General features: G+C 38.9%; 3 protein-coding genes across 7 annotated transcripts in view; 2 read left to right on the top strand and 1 right to left on the bottom strand.

Annotated features, from left to right (window-relative positions):
- The window catches only part of rab41 (RAB41, member RAS oncogene family), a 209,847-nt gene extending 204,491 nt beyond the window's left edge, over nt 1–5,356 (top strand). For 2 of the 5 annotated variants that reach the window (XM_061048411.1, XM_061048406.1), the window contains 4 exons: nt 463–574; nt 1,868–1,961; nt 3,168–3,234; nt 3,462–5,356. In XM_061048411.1, coding sequence (XP_060904394.1) covers nt 463–574; nt 1,868–1,961; nt 3,168–3,234; nt 3,462–3,526 — 338 coding nt within the window. In that variant the 3' untranslated portion in view covers nt 3,527–5,356. Of the gene's footprint in view, nt 1–33; nt 140–462; nt 575–1,867; nt 1,962–2,421; nt 2,516–3,167; nt 3,235–3,461 lie in introns of all 5 variants that reach the window. The other 3 variants (XM_061048410.1, XM_061048408.1, XM_061048409.1) reach the window with 3 other exon arrangements.
- A 1,318-nt stretch (nt 5,357–6,674) lies between these two features.
- stard14 (START domain containing 14) lies at nt 6,675–11,946 on the top strand. The gene is made up of 6 exons (XM_061048356.1): nt 6,675–6,985; nt 7,116–7,263; nt 8,003–8,106; nt 8,262–8,379; nt 8,480–8,532; nt 10,616–11,946. The coding sequence occupies exons 1-6, from the start codon at nt 6,812–6,814 to the stop codon at nt 10,820–10,822; spliced, it is 804 nt and encodes a 267-aa protein (XP_060904339.1). The 5' UTR covers nt 6,675–6,811; the 3' UTR covers nt 10,823–11,946.
- Nucleotides 11,947–12,273: 327 nt separating this feature from the next.
- Nucleotides 12,274–18,628, bottom strand: pdzd11 (PDZ domain containing 11). The gene is made up of 6 exons (XM_061048357.1): nt 18,514–18,628; nt 18,023–18,120; nt 16,410–16,550; nt 16,165–16,263; nt 15,210–15,270; nt 12,274–14,246 (listed from the first exon to the last, which is right to left on the bottom strand). Exons 2-6 carry the CDS (start codon nt 18,113–18,115, stop codon nt 14,212–14,214), a joined length of 429 nt encoding a protein of 142 aa, XP_060904340.1. The 5' UTR covers nt 18,116–18,120; nt 18,514–18,628; the 3' UTR covers nt 12,274–14,211.
- Between the last annotated feature and the right edge of the window lie 138 nt (nt 18,629–18,766).

The raw sequence follows: 18,766 nt of genomic DNA, 5'->3' as shown, positions 1-18,766 counted from the left end.
TCCTTTTTTCTTTTCTTCCGCTCCAATCCTCAGGTCCGACTCCAGCTTTGGGACACTGCTGGACAGGAGCGTTTTCGTAGCCTAATTCCCAGCTACATCCGTGACTCTACCATTGCCGTGGTTGTTTATGACATCACCAGTGAGTCAGGGCTGTAATCTTAAGCTTTCTGTAGGGGTCTAAAGCAATTTGAAGACAAATCTATTGGCATAGTTGTTACTTTATATAATTCTGCTTATAACCTTCAGTATATTTTTCTTCTTCAGGCTTCTTTTCTTAATACTTTTGCTTATTAACACCACAACATATCTAATTAATGTTAACTTAAAGTCCTCTTCCTTTTTAATGAAGAGTTCTCTTTGCTTGTGCACACTTCAAAAAAATCTTACATAACAAATGTGTTGTGGAGCTGCGTGTTGTTTAAAGTAATTTTGTGTGTGTGCATTTTTTTTTTTTATCCACAGATCTTAATTCATTCCAACAAACATCTAAATGGATTGATGATGTTAGAACAGAGAGGGGAAGTGATGTCATTATCATGCTTGTTGGGAACAAAACAGACTTGGCAGATAAAAGGTACACGGTTGTGTGAGATGTGTGAAAGAGAAGTATGATTATTTGTAATGTTCCATTTAAATTGATTGGGAAAAACCGATTCATGTTGGTTTGGGACAGGCTGTGTGTTGGCTCCGTCTTCATTCTGGTGTGGATGTTAAGAAGTGATAGCTTTCTGTCTGACAGCATGCGCAATGAAAAATCTAAAGAGTGAAAGTCTCGCTATTTTCCAGTGGGCTGCGCGTTGTTCTCGGTCAAAATAGACAGTAAAATGATATAACGAGAACGTTATTGACAGAGTATGAGGAATATTTGTATCAGTGAAACATGGGACAGGCATGAAAATGAAAGTATGGTTACACTTCCGGCATGATTTCCAAATTAAAAGCGTAGGTTGGTATTTCTGTGTAGAAACTCCCCTGGTTATTACGTTTTTCTGAAGTTTCTCCAGAACAGTTGTTTGTTCATCAAGTTCATCTCAAGGCAACTTGCTGGGTTCCTTGCAAAACGATACTTACACATAAAATGAAGTCTTAAAACAGCTGGGCCTCTCGCTTCTGTAACGCCTCTGTCGCTACCTCTGAAGGCAGCACAGAGGTGGGATCCCATGTCTGCCCGTTACACCTCCGCGACACACAGATTGAATGGTGAAACATCACAGGGGTCGTTAATGTCACGGCTTGGAACAGCAGTTTTAATAGCGCTCATATAAGTTTGTTTCTGATAAACAAGCTCAGCCCCCAAAACTTGGATATGTTTACTTTAATTACGTTTATTAGGATTATGATTTGCAGTTACAGTAAATCTTAAAACTAATATGAAGCCAAGAAATATCAACAACAAAACAACTAGTACGTGGTCTTTATAGAGGTGAAATATGGGACATGCAGCCAACACACAGCCTGTCTGAATACCATGAGCCAGAGTTGCACACGCAGTAGCTATCCCGCAGCCAACACACAGCCAGTGTGAAGCTGGACTTAAATTATAACTTTTTTTAATAATTTAATAAACTCTGCCAAAGCCTGGAATCCCGCTCGTCTTCCCTGCAGTGCATCTCATCCAGTTTTGACTTATCATCCCTTGGTATTATTCATACTCCTGCTTTTTTTAAAATAAACTACTCAAGTACTTCTATTTAGATATTTCCATTTCTTATGATTTGATCACATTTCTGTTCTGTGTTTTTACTTTTTTGTTCACCTTTCCTGCTCTGTTTTCTCCATGTCATTTTTTAAATTTTTTTTTTTTGTGTGTGTTTCCCCTCAACATCTTACTCCACTCCCTCCCCCTCCCTCCCCGGGACCATGGCAGGCAAGTTTCTGTTGAGGCGGCAGAGAGGAAAGCTCGAGAGCTCAATGTGATGTACATAGAGACCAGTGCCAAGGCTGGCTATAACGTCAAACAGGTTGGTGTCCAGCAGCAACAGCAGGCGTAACACTGACAAATAGTCGTGACAGGCATGAGGTCCGTTAGGTCAGGGAGGGTCAACCTGTTCCATCTGCGATGTGCAGCTCTTCCATGAATTCATTATATGGATCAGTGTGGCTGTTGATTGAATGAGTGAATTTTTTTTCCTGCTGCCTCATCTTTACTCAGCAGCTTCTCTCCCTCTGTCTCTCTCTCTCTCTCTCTCTCTCTCTGTCTCTCTCTCTCTCTGTCTGTCTGTCTGTCTGTCTGTCTGTATAACTAAACTAGCGTCTCTCTCTTTTCCACTCAAATATGATTCTGAGTTGAGATCTCTTTGTTTCTCTCTCTCTCTCTCTCTCTCCATCTCTTTCTCCTCTCCTTTTGGCCTTGCGATTTTTCTTCCATATCTGTCCATTCGTCCAACACCCCCCCTGCCCCCTCTGCTTCCACCTGAGCAGACAGATCACCACGGAGGAGGGCGAGCAGAGAGCTAAGGAACTGAATGTCATGTTCATTGAAACCAGCGCAAAGACTGGCTACAATGTCAAACAGGTAGAGACTCTGATCTCTATAGGTGGTTGAGCCAATTCTGCCCTCACTTTCACACCGCTCCTTTCCCACTTTTTTTCCTCTCACTTGTCTGAACACAAACATATCTTAGCCTTCTCAGTACATTCTGTTAACAGTTTGCCATTGGATGCATCAGTATCAGATATCTTGGTCTGCACAGGGTTACTTATACTTTCCTTATTTTTTCTTGAGCTCTTTTCGTCTGACTTGAAAATGTTTCTGGTAAAATAAAATGGATTTACTGAGTGGAGGAGTTAGCACTTCAGCCTTCACTTTCATGCTGTTATCTATACTAGCAGTTACAATGTTCCTTTTTTTATCACTGCTTTAACTTCTTTTTGTGTTTGCCTGTTAAAGAATAGACTAAATAGACATTTCTTGATGGTTACTTATGTATAAACTGTTTCTCTAATGAGATAAAACAGTGTTAAACCAGGGTCACATTCCTACTCTGTGCATGCATACTTGCCCAATAAAGCAGATTCTGAATCTCGGTCATTATGGCAAAAAAAAAATTAGCAATGATTTAATTAAAATCGCCCACCCCTGTCTTGAGTGCTTTTTACATTATCCATTCTAGGAGGACCTTTTCGACTATGTTTGACGTTTCCATTTCTCTGACTCTGTTTTGCAGCTGTTCCGTCGTGTTGCTGCCGCATTGCCCGGGATGGACAGCACACCAGAGAAAAGCAAAGAAGACAGTATCCTTTTTAAAAGCTGCTTCAAACAAAAATGGCTGTCTTACTCAACTTTATTTCCTTGGATTTAATACCATAGTAGCAGACAAGCTGGTACCAAGTGCCTTTTACTTTACTCAGCAGTAGTGAGAGAATTTCCGAGGAGAGATGTGTGTCAGTTAGCACCGCAGAAAATGCAGAAGTGAAATTTGCAAAGTCATCCATGTTGTTTCTTAACCAGGTCCTCTCAGTGATAGACATCAAACTCGAGAAACAGCCAGAGATGACTGTTACTGAGAGCAGCTGCTCATGCTAGTACACCTCACCCTCACCCAGCCTGTCTCCTCCACACCAACAGCTTGTCTCTCAGTGGCCACTCTCTCCACCCATGGCACACCGCCAGTGGGATGGAGGGCTTGTCTTTTTTTGTTTTCCTTCTCAACTCAGTGACTTCTCAGAGTAACCGTGTGGATGTGCGTTACTGTGTTGAAACAGATTATCTGGAGAAAAAAAAAATGGTTTCAAAAGTAAAAATTCAAAGCGAGGAATAATTCAAATGATATGTTCAGATTTTCATCCAGTTGCATGGCATTATATAGGATTGCAGACTGACATAGCTAACCGCTCATGAGTTATTGCACAGTTTGGATTCTTAGTGCTGTCCTTGTTGTAAAGTAATACTGCTTGGGATTATTTAAATGACTCTGCAAGGCTGAGTTCTCAGCCCTTTGTATTTAACATTTTTATTTTGGATGGCAAGTTTGCCTCAAACTATTCTATCTCTCAGACTTTTTCTTGACTTTTTTTTATATCGAAGATGTAAAGACAGTAAATTAACATAATTGCTAACCATCGTTAGGCCTAATTGGCCAATGGTCCTTGAAATGGGTATTATTAAAACCTTAACTGCTGTAGGCTTCAACCGCCAAATACATCCGTGTGTTGGTAGTAAGACCAAATTGAAATTCTCTGAAACCGCATTCAAATCTGCAAAAAGGATATGCAACCAGGTAAAGAGAAAATACACCGGTCTTCATCATCAAAGGGAAACCATCCCAAACTTTATTAGAAAGCTACTAACCAGAAGCTAACTGTTTTAAAACTATAGCAATTGTCCTTCCTATATTGTAAAGTTAGCTGCACACATACTGAGATGCGGGAGGAGGAGTTTTCAGTTATTAGACACCCCCGATGTAGGACATTCAAACAGTGTTTAGTTTTTCCACGCTGTTGGAAAGTTGTCACTTTCGGTCGCTATGACCCGTGCCCACCATCTCATCGATAATTTGTGTTGTGTTGATGACACTATTGCAAAAACATGCAGCATGCTCACCATGCAGGATTTATATGGATAAGAACACAGATGCCTTGCTTGTTTATTCACCAACGTTGTGCACTGAATCAAGCCACAATATTGTAAAATAATGAAAGAAGCCTGGTGACCGGTTCATGGCTTCACTAGATGTTTTGTAGAGCTGGTAGATAAAGTTTGTCCTCAAGTACAGCTTAATGCTTACTAACACCCGTGCTGTAAAAAAAAAATGCAGAGAAGTTAGCTGCAGTATCCTTTGCTGTATTGCTCTTGCCTGTGTAGGACTATCGGTTTTATGTGTTTATTTATTTTATACAGGACATACAGATAACATTGAATGCTTGACCAAAAGTAAGGAAGCTGACACGCAAGTGGAAAGTTTATTTTATTTATTGTTTGCGTGTCTGCTGGGGCTCAACCGAAAAGTGACATTCAGGCCTGTCTTAAGACTCTAACACACACAAAAACACACTCACACTCTCAGTGTAACACAGACCTACTAGCTAGCCATAGCACAACAAAAGACACTGGTCATTTGCTGAAGCTTGTTTTGAAAAGTCCATGTTTTAAAAATGGATTTAAAAATATAAGTATTTAATTATGCCGAACAACCATTTTAACATGAGCAGCTCTTCTATAACTCGTCACTGACTAATTACTCAGCTTTGTGCTCTTCTGAATTGTGTCTGTCCATTTGAAATATGCTGTCTACTCGTGTTTAGCAACGTTTGTGTGAATAATGTACTATTATCTGACGTATTAAAAGGAGAGTTAAAGAAACACAAGTGTAGACCTATCACATGGAATAAAATAAAGATATTTCACCACAATTAATATTTGTATTCACTTACTTTGTCAAGTACTTATGTGATCAAAGCTCCCAGTGCAGGTCATTGTTCATCAGTTTTTATGTCAAAATCAATTTGTACTGTAAAGAACCTGAATGAAATGATCTGGTCTATTTTACTAAGTTGGGACAATGTACATAAATTGATACTAGCTGTGTGGCCCATCATGTAAAACTGACAGATTTAGCCATACAGGTAAACGTGTCATCTGCGGTCCCTGGCAGGTTATAAAAACATGAAAAGAAAGGATTAAAAAAAAAAGAAGCAAAGAAACATTGAAGGTGTGATTCTGTGTCAAAGGTCGCTTATGTAGACTGAAACTCATTGGGCAATGCATCAATGGCAATGACGTATGGCAAGAGGAGGGCGTGGCTAAGTATGAACGTGAGTTTGCTCTTCACACTTTCATGTGTAGCTGCTACTTTTATGAGCATCTTGTCGAAAGCATTTGATTTAATATGATTCATTTAATGGAGTCCATAATTCTAATTGCCTACTAAATGATCCTACTTGGTTATTTACACCAGTAGACCTGAGCTCTGTAATAAATCTTTATTTATGTAGATCCAATTCACAAGTGTTATATAAAGAAACTTAACAAAAAAATAGGTCAAGAGTGTACTTTAACTACAGTGATTATATTCAAAATATAGATCTAAGTGTTTCCCACAAAATGCCCATTATGTACTTTATTTTTAACAAAGGGGAAGAAAGATTCCTACACATTACGCGATTAAAAAAACAACAACTACATATTAACACCCTGAATTAAATAATGACACAAGATTGAGGCCAGCCTACTTTAAAAGGTTGTGGTTAAACTTATCTGTAGGTCCAGTCAAGATGACTCATTCAGTCTAAGATACATGATTACAAATGGTTTGATGAAATTTATAGTCGTGATGATACTGGATTCATCGACACAACAATGCGCACCCACACACTCCCCCGAGCGGCCGGTCCACAGTGTTCAGCCCACTTACTATTAACTTTCACACATTAAAAGACACACAGCTGTGCTCTTACATTTTCTTAACTTTTTCTTTGGGTATTCATTCGACCTATAAAAGTTGTATAAGCCATGAATAAAAAAAATAAAAAAAGAAATGTGTGTCATTGTTTGGAAATTGGAAGTAGCCTTTCTGGTCGTGTCTGTAGACGGGACACATTTTGTTCATGATGCACCTGCGTAGCACACCTGAACACAGGAAGTGCTGTAACGTCAGGCGTAGAGGCGTTTGAAGGAATGACAAAAATCCTGCTCGACCTGATTGGTGAACGACGTGTATATATTCGTTGCAACACACTACACAGAGGCATTAAACCTCTTCAGCTCACCGGGCCAAGCACTTTCACACTGCGCAGGTCGCTCCGCCTGCCGCCTTCTGAGGGGGAAAAAAAAGTTAATATTCTTTTAAGGACTATATTTTAAACAAAGAAGATGACTCTTCAGCCGAGTATTTTACCCGACGAAGAGGCCTTTGCAGATTTCAGAAAGCAGTGCTTGTCAGGAGGCAACTGGTCGAGCAAATATGATAAAAATGGGATACAGGTGTGGATCGAAGTTCCAGCAAGTAGTAAAGAAAATCATCCACAGAAAGTCCACAAGATCAAGGTGAGTGAAATGATCATCATTTCTTGTTGACTATCATACTTCTCTTGAGGTAGTGTGCTTGGAACTTGACATTTGACCGCTTGTGTGTGTGTGTGTGTGTGTGTTGTGTGTGTGTGTTTTTTTTTTCCAGTGTAAAATGACAATCAAAGATGTGTCAGCTGCAACCATGTATGATGTCCTTCATGACGGCACGTACCGTAAGAAATGGGACCTCGCCATGCTGGAGAGTTTTGACATTGCCCGGCTCTCTGCTAACGCTGATGTGGGCTACTACTCATGTACGTACTATATATTTATTATCTAGTGAATCTCATCAGATTTCTCCTGTGTGTTTGTCCCATGGATCAGAAACCTGTTTGGTGTGGGGCCTGACCCAGTTTCACAAGGAAATACAACCCTGAAAAGGGACAGTCAGTATTAGTGTTTATTATTTGGGATATTCGCTTACACTTGCCTCTATTGGAAAGTTGTTATTTTGTAGACCGCAATTCATTTAATTCAATGCTCTTTTCATTTTTTTTAAGAAGTAAACATCTGATAAGGACCTAAACAAAGTTATTGCTGCAGTAACTAAAACATGTGCATGAGACACTACAATACTTTTCAGTGCTGTGGTGTCTCAAATTCTATTCAAATAGTAGATCAACGTGGACTATTATTTTTGAAGTAATAGTTAAATGTAAACAACGCGTCCATGATTTTCCTATCAGCAAGCCCCTCTTTCCATATTTGCACGCTCAAATCAGATTAATTTATTTTCAAACATCCATAAACAACCATCGTGTTTTCCCTTTAACCAACATTTGTATTATTTCTTGGGTTGACACTTATTTTAAGCTGCCATGGCCCCCAGGGGAGGAAAGACCAACGACCTGTTGTCCCACCAGTGTATTTGCTGTCATAACAAGGGTTCATTTATTTAGTGGATTGTTGAGAACAGTGTAGAAAGTAATACATTAAGTTCATTTATACAATATAACCATATATTTGTTTTATCTTTTTTTTTTCTTTCTACAGGGCGTTGTCCACCACCCATTACAAACAGAGATGTTGTGAGTCTACGTTCATGGCGGATGATGGATGATGAGTACATTATCGTTAACTTCTCTGTCAAACACCCGGTACGCCACCTCCTCCACACACCCCACCCCCCCAGGCACATTTCCAACACCGCCTTTAAAATGTGCAATTTCTACACCTCTCTGACACCTTGTTGTGTTGTGTTTTTTTTTAATAATACTCATTATACTGAAAACTGTTTTTGGTCTTATTACAGAATTATCCTCCTCGCCGCGATACAGTGAGGGCCATTTCGATGCTCACTGGTTACCTGATCAAGCCCATAGGACCAAACAGCTGTACTTTCATTTACCTGTCACAAGCTGACCCCAAAGGTAAGTCCAAAACCAGTCATGACATGAGCAATGTTTTTAAACTGGGGATTCTTGCCTGAGCTGTTTTTACTTGAAGTTTACCCGTATGTCTTTGCTGCAGGTTCTCTTCCAAAGTGGATGGTAAACAAAGCATCTCAAACCCTCGCTCCAAAGGTTGGTAATTTAACACAAGTGTTTCGTTTACATCCAGATTACAGCACCGTTAATAAAGATACAGTTGGAAATGCACAAACTGTGAACTGCTGTGGGTGTGTCCATGAGGTGTTTAAGAAGCGTGTAATAGGTGTGTGCGCATAAGGGAGGCAACGTTTCATGTGTCTAAAAGCACAATGGTAACCATAGAAACTACATTTAAGGGCCTATCCTGGTAAGATTGCTGACAAAGAAGTATCTCTGCTCGAGGTTTTGCTCTCACTCCAGGCAGAACTCGTTCTCCAGGTTTCAGATCGTCTGCAGATTGAAACTATTTAGACCAAAGTGTAACTGAGAGAACGTGTCATTGTGACCTTTGCCTTTACTTAAACCTTATGGGTAGTTTCTATAAACTTAACTCTAAAAATGCTCAAAGATATAACTTCAGTATTACAAATTAGAGTGATAATACTGTAAATATTTGTTGTAGGTCACTTTTAGTTACTTCAGAAGATTAAGTAAAATAATTCTCAACAGTAAAATTAACAAATTAGAATATCAACAAGTTAAATTAAAAAACATGATCTTCATGTGAATACAAGTCAGTAATTATTTAACAATATATAATTTCAGTCAAGCTGTGGACAGCTCATAAGTGTGAAAAATGTATACAAACATTGAACTAAGTGCACTTTAGCAGATTAGCAGGTTTAAGAACGGTCGATCTCGAGGCTTGTGGGGCCTCTCTAGGTTCCTGAGATTATAAATGAGAGATTTACTGTAAGGAGGTTAAATATGAGAAACCCACTGATTCCATTGGGCGTATTATTTTCTCAATCGATTAATTGTTTTGTCTAAGGAGTGTCCAAAAATAGTGATTAAATGTCTTCTACATTTTCCAGTTTGATATATTTTGGCTGTTCAGTTCTCTAATACAGAAGGCAGAGAAAGACAATTGCATATAAGAGGCCAAAACATGATAATTTTGTTCACTATGTCTTAAATTTTCAAGAACAGATTAGAAACATATTTACTTTTGTATACATATTGCAAAGTCTCAAAGTCCACTCCTCTTGATAACCACTGTAGGTGTATGGATGTGTCAAGAATTTCGTCAAAATATGTAGGCAAACATGTCTAGCTGAACAGTCTCTCTCATGAGGATTGTTCATGAGTCGGCTGTATCCACTGTATCATACAGTCTCAGGGACTTCAGGCATTGCTTTCTGAAGTGGACTCTTAAAGCCAATCGATGACGGTCGCCATATTTGAGATGCTATCTCAAACTAACTTACAGTAAACCTGACAACAGGCTCTGTCAGTAACATCAGCCACGCCTCTTATTATGAATAACTCTTAGCCTTAATATCATAAATGGGTGAGTTGTAAAAAACATTCACCCTGGGTATAGTGTTTGTGTTGATAAAGAAACAAGCTATTCAGACCAAATTCATTTGTGAACCAGGCTGTAAACATGTTTGGTTCGTCTGTGTAAAAGGACAATTCAGAATGTGTGTGCATGCGACTTTTTGCTAAAGTGGACATAGAGGGAACTGCAGGTTTTTGCACTTCTGCATCTGCTTCAACTTTTTCAACAGCGGGAAGTTGCCGCTTAGTTTGCTGTTATTTAAGATGCCAGTGGTACAATTTGGTCTGTCATGCTAATGCTTGCTGTAAAGTCCATTCTGCTTCCGGTCGACATTTGAATGGCGACTCTCTTGAGCTATGTAACACCTTTCCAGGCTTGTTTCTGAAATCCACTGACAAGCAGACCGCATGGGAAAACTAACTTCATTAGTGGTTAAAAAATGGCTTACAATGTTAACAAAAAGTATAAAAAGATGAACGCTCATTCTGTGGACAGTTAATATATGTTTAAACAATAACGGTTTAATCAAGACCATTGCTCTTACTCTTTATACTAATAAATATCTAAACGTATACTATAGTGTTACATGTAACATTAATGTAGATAGTGCCAGAGCTGCAAATAGTTAGACTCATGGTCCTGTAAATCTGTGGCAGTGAATAGTTACCAGCGTTATCTCTGTCTCTGTTGCCCTCTTATAATTATGTCCTCTCTCTCTCTGCCCACGCCTTCCAGGTGATGAAAAGTGTACACAAGGCGGGACAGGAATACCCAGAGTGGAAACGACAGAACCATCCAGACCAAAAGCCCTGGCTGTACGTGGAGCAGAACACCATACCCATGATGGACCCATGCCTTCTGTCCATACAGAGGGCGGAATCGCTAGAAAACGTGGACGAGAGCTCAAAAGTGGACACTGTGAACTGCGAGGACAGCAGCTAAATCACATCACGGTGACAGGAGGAAGGGCGAGATTGTTGGGATTGACTCTTAAACTAATAAGACTTGAGACCGCTGACTCTTTGTGGTGTCACCGTAATGCTTGTGAATGTCTGTCACATTTTCCTAACCAGTGTGCCTTTTTTATGGATGAGCAACAGCATGAAGTGTTTACAGCCGTCGCACAAGACGGAAACGAGCGCAGATCAAATTGCCATTCACCTCAGTCCACGTCGAATTAAGCTAAACATGTCTCCAGTGTTTGCTGCCATGCTCTTTTTTTTTTACGGTTGTTTTTTTTTTTTTTTTTTTTTGTTACGTTGTGCAGGCTAAGAGGTGACGGTGTTTGAATGTGTCATAGTTACAGCACTAAATTTACGACGGGTCTTCTGTTAGGCCCTTTTTTAGTTGCAGCTATTTTAAAATGTAAATGCACAAAAAAGTTTCAGATTAATTTAAGCATAGATCGTCAACCTGTGACTGTGAATGGGAATATGTTAGCTCTGTCAGTAGTTCACTTTACATTTTTAACATTAATAACTTAAGAACGTGATGGAAACTGTTTTTAAGGCCATCCCTTTTTTTTAATTTTTTTTTTTATAGGTTGAATGTCCAATCAAAACGATGGGAGCATGATTTTGAAACATTTAAAATAGTCACATTTTACTTTCTTAAACAACACTTATTTGGCTAGTTGCACTGTTGAAAACATGTTTTCAAGGGCAAATGTTCTGTTAAAGGTTGGAGGTTTGTTAAGCAGCTTTGGGCATCAAGTTTGAACGTTTTTTTTTTTTTTTGTAGCTAAGTGTAGATCAAAATGTACTACAGACATCAAATCCCTTCACTATTACTACTGATTTTGTTAATATGTTCTTGATTTTAACTAGATATGACCAATAACTGTGCTTTCTTTTTCTCTCTCAATGTTTTATACATGACAGTTTGAAGGTTGAGTATATTTATTTAGATGTACTTAATGTGACCTCATCCTTATTTCAAGCTCAGACTTACATTGGAACTCAGGGAGGGGCTCTGTGTGTATCTAACTATGTTGTTTTAACATGTAAAGGTTACATGAAGTTTCTCTGTTATGCTTTGAATACAACTACCTGAAGGATTGGAAGGACCGTCAAGGAAATCTCATATTTATTATTTTAGTTACAAGTGACTGTAAGCCTAGATGAAGTCATGACGGAGAAAAGACAAGTGGAATGAAGCTCTGCATCTTTTTGAAAGGTTTTTCATCTTAAGATGTTTGACGTAAAGAAAGAAAATAAACCCCAAAGGTTCACATTGTTTTAACGTTCTTCAATGTCATCTTACGAGGAATGCAGTCAACCGGCCTCAAGAGAAACCCAGCTACAAAGAAGAACAAGTTTGGCTACTTGAACCAGAGCAAACCGGTCAGTTTCCAGCTCCGTGTCATGCTCACCAAGTAAAAAGACAAAGGTCACTAAGGTTCAGATCATTTTATTTGTTATGTAAATGTCAAAATCATGTTCTTTTATTTAAAAGGTTCATCAGATGGCAATCCAAAATAGTTTATTTTATGGAAAGACAACAAAATAATAAGATTTGTGACAGCATAAAAACATCCAGTGTTCAGTAATCTGCAGTGACATCAACAAGAATATACTGAAAATGTTCAAATGTATGCAGGAATGCTGAATGCATAAATTAAAAACTTTTAAAAACACCAGCCAGTCTTGAGTTTAAATCAAATCCAGCTAACATCAGGGTCTGCAGTGAACAAAGATAAACAATCCATTAACGCCCTGCCACTGAAATAACCTGCAGGACACAACGTGCTGTTATCATGCACTTTAATAGAATGTTAGCGTTTATACTTTTGCACATCAAATATAGAGTTCACACTTTCTATAACTCAAATATCATTCAGCCAAAGTGAAGTTTATGTATGCGTGAAACTTGAGCCTAATTACTACTTGACATTATAAAACGGTTGCTTCACTCTGCAAGCCGAAACTAAAATATACAATTACACAAAGTCAAATGTCCTACACATTTGATGTTGAGTATGTAAAAACTGGATATGTAGTATATTCACAGTGATACTTAAAATCTGCCAGAAGTCCTGCAGTCTTATTTTCTCTTACAACATATTTTTGTACCATGCAGTGTCAGTCTGTAGTGTTATGTTCTATTTTTATATTTACCCACTGAATCACCAGATATGAAGTATTCAGTGACAAAACTATTGCAGTGTCACACAATGAATGTCCTTTTCTAAAGGTTTAAATGCTCTGCCTTGGTCGTGGTGACAGAGCGTCATTTAAGAGGCTGTTTGAAGTTCTTATGAGATGCAATGCATTTAAAATATAGGAAGATAACAGTTAGATTTACAATAGTTTTTTGGCCTGGTTTATCATTAACTAGCAACTGAAGGCCTGATTTACTAAAAATGGATTGCGGCCGCTAATAGCTCCAAAAATTGCACGTCATTTGCTCCCACTATCTGCTCAGTCACAATGTCTAATTCACAAAGCATATAGCACTTAAGATATTCCGGCACCATAAGTTGTCCTGCTCCGTGCAGCTTGCACTGGTTTTTGGTCTGAATAGAAACTATCTGCACCGCTTCCTACGCTCTGAAGCTGCACTCTCATGCTGACGGTGCTCTATTCAGCACATATAAAAATGATTAACTTGCCGTGGAGGCTGAAAATTTGAGGCCAGACTTGGGAAAATGTAATACGAGTTTCCCCATTTAAAACAAAGTTTTGCCCTGAATGCTGAATGTGAATTAGACGTTGTCTTTATGACTCGTTCGCACAGTTTAGCAGATGGAGAAGCCGCACAGTTCCGACAGCGAATCAGACCCTGTGCGTGTAAAGTAGGTCTCTACTTTGTATCAGTGTCATCAGGGCAAATGTGTAGAGATGAACCAAAAACTACTCTGTGTTTGATTCAAATAGAAGTGTAAGACCATTGCAGGATTTAACGAGGCTTAGTGAAAACATCAATAAAGCAATGATTAATTCAGTTATTCAGGGATTGAATGTGGTACTTAACTGGAAATGATGTACAGTAATATACCCTAATAATAATAATTACAATATAATTAATAGTGTAAAATGTCTTCCACCCTCTGCTTTCCAATTCCTGAATTTTAAGAAACTATAAAAGGACCTCCTGTCAATAGAAGTTTATCTTGTCACAGAATAGAAGAGAGTGATTAGATCCCTTGGCGAGAAAGGAGACAGGTATAAAACAGAGTGGATGTCTTTACATGAAGGACTCTGAATGATTCTGTTAGTCATACATCAATTATTAGAAGCTGAAGCAGAATGGAGGCCAGAGTTTGTGGGAGGAGGGTGATGACGAAGCAGCGAGGAGTCTGTCCACATCTCTCTCTCTCTCTTTACTGCCACCTAGTGTACAGTCCTCTCCTTCTGTCGTTGGTAGTCTGAGAAAAAAAAATAACATAACAATACTCAAACTATGGCAGGGATGTCATTATATAATCTCCTACACGTGTTACATTACTCAGTGACTCAAAAGGCAGTGGTTTTGTTTTTTTTGGTGGTTGTAGACACTCAGTAGATAGTTCTCTTGGCTACAGTAGGCTGCTACTGGAACATGCATCAAATTCTAAAAGGTTTGGTTTCTCATGAAGAAAAATGGTCTTCATGTAAGCGTTCTTCACATAACATTTCATGAACAATGTTCACACTACAGAACGACAACAAACATTACAAATTCAAAACAGATTGGACTGCCATCACACTCAAACTGAGGACAAAAATGTCGGGAGGATAAATGTCTACCTTACCTTTATTCATCTGAATATAAACACAAGTACACGGCTTTAATTTTAACTTGTTATGTTTGTTTGTATCAATGTTTGTAAACAAAGCAGGCTTATATCTTAAATGATGACAAAGGAATACAAAAGCATCTCATTTAACATATTTAAGTAACGCTTGATATACCTGATTCATCTTTTATTTATGGTCTCAACATTGATTTATCTTTAGGGACAAACAAGTACAAGTTGTACTGACAGACACTGGACAACACAAAGCTCATTCATGACCTTTTGTGTGTTCCTTTTTGAAAACCATTTTTGAAAGTATGACATGATTATGTCATTTGGACTCCTCTCCTCTTTGGTGTAATATGTTTCATGTTTGGAGTTACTTTCTTAAAGAATTGCTCAACCAATCAATTCCCTTTATGTGTTCTCAGCTATAGAGGATTCCTAAAACAGTTTTTGGAGCCAGTTTCCCGCCTTGAGCACCAGTGTATTTGCTTTCCTGACACATCCTGGAACATTTTCACCATGGGCAAACCCAACTCATATGTCTTTACGAATGCTCTTCTGTAGGTACATAGCAAAGCTTTGATGCAGCAGATGAAGAAGACTTACTGTAAGGAAAGAAGCGAACCCTCATCAGTATTTCTCGTGCAGTTTTCAGAATCTCTACAGCCTGTAGAGGAAGAAGAAATGTACTTAAAGGCCACTACAACAAAAAACATGTGGCATTTGCCAACTGCTTGAAGATGCATGCCCTGAGCGGGCTCTAGAAATCAATATGGCTATTTTGAAGAAGATGCACTTTGTGGGGGGGGGGGGAGGGAGAAACAAGTGTCATGTGAAGGGTTTTGAGCAGTGGTGCAACAGATCACAGTTGATGAGTTGTGATTTGTTTGGATCAGATGTGATCCTGGGATTGATAGACATTGTATCATCATGTTGTAAAATAAATGTACTGCCACTAAATCCCTGAGGAGAGTCTCAGTGAAAAGACGGCAGCGTTTAAGTCGTGCGTGTAGGAACCATGAAGGCCTGCTGTACAAACAGGACGACAATTCAGTCTTTCAAAATATATTTTCATGCAACCTTTTTCATGGACTTTCATTCAAAAACGGGTTGTGAAGCGTTGATGAATCATTGCGTGTGGTTATCATGTAACAAACGGCGCTTTGACCTTCGTGTCCTCACCCTCGCCGTGTCTGTTTTTATCATGTCATCTGCTGGTAGTTGTGTGTGACAACAATCAGGAGGAGCGGTAGTACGCTCTATTACCAATGTTCCACATTTCAATATAATGGAGAGACTTAAGGAACTTTGGTTGTAAGAGGTGTAGGGGACTTTTGGGCCATCGTCATTAATGGAACTATGCTCTTTCACATGTAAACAGCAATCGAATGGAAGATTCTAGAAGCAATGCATATAAATCACCTTGATCACAAAATTGCATGATTTACAATAATAGTCAGAATATTCCCGTCCATGTTAGCGTGACTACTGTTCTCGCTTGTTTGCAGTAAACATTAGCTTTGTATTGATCTCAGCTTGACAGTCATGGTGCTAGACTTACTCTTGAGTGCTCTATGTCTTGGAAATCCACTTCATTTACAGAAAGAACCTGGTCTCCTTCTTGCAGTCCTGCCCTGTGTGCGTCTGAGTCTGGGACCACCTGTAGACACATTGCAAGCATCACACACACAGAAAATAGAAATGATTATGGGGCATTTTTTTGGAAAAGCAAACAAGCATGAAATTAAGGACAGACGAAATATGCCTGACACAAACACACACACACACACACACTCACACACTCACCTTGGATATAAAGATCCCCAACTGTGAAGCCTTGCCCCCACGGATGTTGAAGCCCAGCTGTGCTCCTGGAGGTTTCTTCAACACAATTGTACGCGGCAGAAACTGGGTGAGCTCATTGTTGTAGTCAGGCTGATGCACCCTCTGAAATGAACATAAAACAAAAAAAGCTGACAAACCAGAATTCTGAAATGACATTCATTATGACTCTGTGTAAAAACAAAAATCAAGTTCACACTCAAGACTCAGTAGGCATCATCTAATACTTTCAGAAACACTAAGAGATCTTTGGAGCTAGTTGAATCAGCAGAAAATGTTTGATTTACTTAGGGCAGGAAATATCATTCCATTATATCTGAAATCTTGGACACTGTAAAAAAGATAAGATAAGATATACTTTATTCATCCCAGCAGGGAAATGTAGGTGTTCCAGCAGCCAGCATACATACAAACACACAACACAACACATATATACATACATATCCCACCCATACAAAAAAAACATGAGCCCACAATACAGTTTGATATATGATATATGCAACTCAGGCTAAAGTTTAAAAGTTTAAATGTCTTCTGTCCTTACTTAAAGGGGAGTCGTTATAAAGTGCAATTGCAGTAGGTAAAAAATTATTTTTAAATCTGTCCTTTTTGCAGCTTAGCGGCCGTAGCCTCCCACTAAAAACACTCTTTTGTTAAACACACGAGATTGTGTAAGGGATGCATGTTATTGTCCATAATGTTCAACAGTTTCTGTATCATCCTGTAGATTGACCAAGAAACTTCACCCAGGCTCGCTCACTTTCTTTTCTCAGAGCGTTCAACTGCATCATAGACCTGCCATTATAGGTTTATGACATTACTGTTTTCAGTCTGAAAGCAAATGTTGTGTGTTGATAAAAAAAAAAAAAATCTGTTGACCAGGAACAGGGACACAGGGAAAAGGCTTTAGACCAGGGGTCTCCAACAGGTAGCTACTGGCAGGTTTTCAGTAGCTCGCCTATAGGTTGACCGACTGTGTTAAAAATAAAAATAAAAATCTGACGACGGTAAATGCACCTCTTCCCACTATTCATATATTTGGCCCATAAAAACAAGTATGAAGTACTAATGTTTTCTTGGACATTGATGTGAATTTAAGATTATTGATAAGCATTGGCTTATTGCAATTTCACACGTCTACAAACAGTGGCTTAATTCAGCTGAGCTATGTAAATAAATGCAAGCGATTTGATGCAAGTAGCCCTTGGCCACTTTCATTTTTTGAAAGTAGCTCTCAGAAGAAAAAAAGGTTGGAGACCCCTGCTTTAGAAAACCAAAGTTAAACCAAAGAGTGACCTGTAAACGGTGACTAGGGTTACAATTTAAAACCCCAGATATGACCACCTGTCGTCTCTCAATGATTTTATAAACTACTTTTTGTCAACAACTTTTCTGCACTCTTATCTGCAATAAGTTTGACAAGGATTTGATTAAACTTAACACATGTGCTCAGTGTTAATAAATCTGCTATCTCCATGTGAAAAGAAAAACTACCAACTTGTGATGATAGAACAAAACTCCAAAAGATGTGCACATATAATACATGTTTTTGTTTACTAATATGTTGCAGACAGTACCTCCTGAGGGGGGATCCAAGCTGGGGGGTTCTCGTAGGAGGGCAGGAATACCACTGGGAGCTGGTAGTCATCATAAGGAATTTTCTGATCCATTGTTTCTGCAGACATCGAATTAAGTATAATGATAATGTTGTTCTATAATGTGTGGCCAGGAGACCAGAACACAACACCATTTTCAGCTAAATTCAAATAAAATATTATCGTATCGTGGCTTAGTTCAACTTAAAAGGCTAACTCGAACCTGAACCCTTGAAAAAAATGTGAACATTACAGATGTATCTCTCCCTCAGATTATAGTTTTACCGACTAAGTGTCAAACAGCTGAAATGCTAATGCTAACTGGCCAACTTAAAAATGGCATTGTTGTCGTCATTAAAGATATCTTTCACCCAGTTTTCGCTCCTAATATCATCAGAACTACGGTGGGGTGTTGATTAAAACCTGTGGGGTCAAATACAGAGTTAAAGTCATAAAAAAACTAATATTCTCACCTGCCAGTTTGAGGCTGGCTAGAAACAAACACTTCTTCTTTCATTAAACAGAGACTGACACACAGAGCATTACCGCCGCCTACTGACACGGAGGAGTAATGGCGCAGTCGTGTATTGGTATTAGATCAGCCTTTCCCTAAACTGCAGTGGGGAGCACAGTGCTGCTTATCAGGGGTGTGAAGTGCAGAGAATGGCAAAGGAAATTCAGAGTTATAAAGTGCAAAAAAGAAAAGTGTCATACGCTGAAGCAACA

This window comes from Labrus mixtus, chromosome 10, assembly GCF_963584025.1.
Source record: "Labrus mixtus chromosome 10, fLabMix1.1, whole genome shotgun sequence".
NCBI classification, from domain to species: Eukaryota; Metazoa; Chordata; class Actinopteri; order Labriformes; family Labridae; genus Labrus; species Labrus mixtus.
Note: the sequence above shows the minus strand (reverse complement) of the source record. Positions and strands in the feature narration are given on the sequence as shown.

What these genes read in the sequence shown, in the direction of transcription:
- stard14 (XM_061048356.1), top strand. Translation starts at nt 6,812, where the DNA reads ATGACTCTTCAGCCGAGTATTTTACCCGACGAAGAGGCCTTTGCAGAT. An exon ending in AGAAAGTCCACAAGATCAAG is followed by an intron (nt 6,986 to 7,115) that starts GTGAGTGAAATG and finishes TTTTTTTTCCAG; the next exon opens with TGTAAAATGACAATCAAAGA. An exon ending in GTCACAAGCTGACCCCAAAG is followed by an intron (nt 8,380 to 8,479) that starts GTAAGTCCAAAA and finishes TCTTTGCTGCAG; the next exon opens with GTTCTCTTCCAAAGTGGATG.
- pdzd11 (XM_061048357.1), bottom strand. Translation starts at nt 18,115, where the DNA reads ATGGATCAGAAAATTCCTTATGATGACTACCAGCTCCCAGTGGTATTC. An exon ending in TGGGGATCTTTATATCCAAG is followed by an intron (nt 16,264 to 16,409) that starts GTGAGTGTGTGA and finishes ATGTGTCTACAG; the next exon opens with GTGGTCCCAGACTCAGACGC. An exon ending in AAGACATAGAGCACTCAAGA is followed by an intron (nt 15,271 to 16,164) that starts GTAAGTCTAGCA and finishes CTTCCTCTACAG; the next exon opens with GCTGTAGAGATTCTGAAAAC.